The 1,312-nt window shown below is 34.5% G+C and overlaps 1 protein-coding gene across 1 annotated transcript; it reads right to left on the bottom strand.

The window, feature by feature from the left end:
* LOC107626494 lies at positions 1-1,023 on the bottom strand. Its single transcript, XM_016329387.2, has one exon. The coding sequence runs from the start codon at positions 912-914 to the stop codon at positions 378-380; it is 537 nt and encodes a 178-aa protein (XP_016184873.1). The 5' UTR covers positions 915-1,023; the 3' UTR covers positions 1-377.

Raw genomic sequence — 1,312 nt, forward strand, 5'->3', positions numbered from 1 at the left:
ACACCCAAATGAAGGAGAAGGGATTATTCTCCTTAATTAATCGTAATCAATACTTAACATTACAATGCAAGGCAACAATAGAAAATTCCCCATACAATTAAAGCAGAACAAGGAACAATAATGACACACATGGATCTATCTTTGTAGAACATGATGCAACAACAAGTATAGTTAATTAATTAGCTGGCCGATAACAGAGGCTAATTAAGTAATAATTAAATTAAACTAATAATAATATAACCTTATCCAAAATTTTCCCCCAAAATACAAAATTCTGGAATCGGATCTATCCAAGTCTCTTCTATACTGTGATCTCTGATTAGAAGAAGAAGAAGATGTAATTAATTAATGAGACTATAATAATGATTAGAAGTTAATTAATCTTCAAAGCCAACTTTCTTCCAAATAGCATTCCTGACACTACGCAAGTCTCTACCTTTGAGGGTCCTTCCAATGCCTTCATGAACAGAGAGAGAGGCCCCTCTTGTCTTTGCCAGATACTCGTGTGGGGGAACCCTAACTCCTCCTCCTTTATAATCATCGTCCTCATCATCATCATCTTCATAATCATCATCATCATCGCTCTCCCATTTCCTATGCTCCTTGTATTCCTGCTTTAGAATCTTTGACCAGTCAGGTATGTTCACCGGCAACGAGGTAGCTGCAGCTACATCATGATCATGATGAACAACCTTCCTAGAAGGACATCTCTTCAAACCAGATGCAGATGATGATGATGATGATGACGATGAAGAGAAGCCCTTCTTGTTGTTACTTGCAACGGAGATGTTGTTCCACAAATCAGCTTCATCAAACTCCAACATGGCATCACCCTGTGAACACGAATTTGAGGTGCTCCTTGTTGGTTGAAACATGTAACTTTGCTTCGAAAGAAAGCTCTTCCTAGACGCCATTCAATTCAATCACTCTCTCTCTCTCTCTCTCTCTAAAGTTGATTAGTTGGTTGTTGCTGTGTATGTTTTCCGGTTCCAAGTCTTCATTCACTGCTCGCTGCATATATTTATATTGTTTTTCTCAGTATTTATGGATAAACATTCTTTTATTTTTATTTTAATCTAAATCCGGGTATTGTACCGTATCCTCGCTAATAGCGCCTAATTTTATGCTAAACAAGCTTTTTTAAGAACCAAATAGGTAATTATATATTATGTATTTTATTACTTGATTGTTTTTTAATTTATTCGTTATCTATAAATAAATGATATCTTGTTTTATATTTACAAAATATTTAGTTATCAAAATTATTATTCTTTGAATCATTACCATGAATCTTAATCTGTATAAAATAATA

The sequence above is a fragment of the Arachis ipaensis genome, chromosome B02, assembly GCF_000816755.2.
Source record: "Arachis ipaensis cultivar K30076 chromosome B02, Araip1.1, whole genome shotgun sequence".
Lineage (NCBI taxonomy): Eukaryota > Viridiplantae > Streptophyta > Magnoliopsida > Fabales > Fabaceae > Arachis > Arachis ipaensis.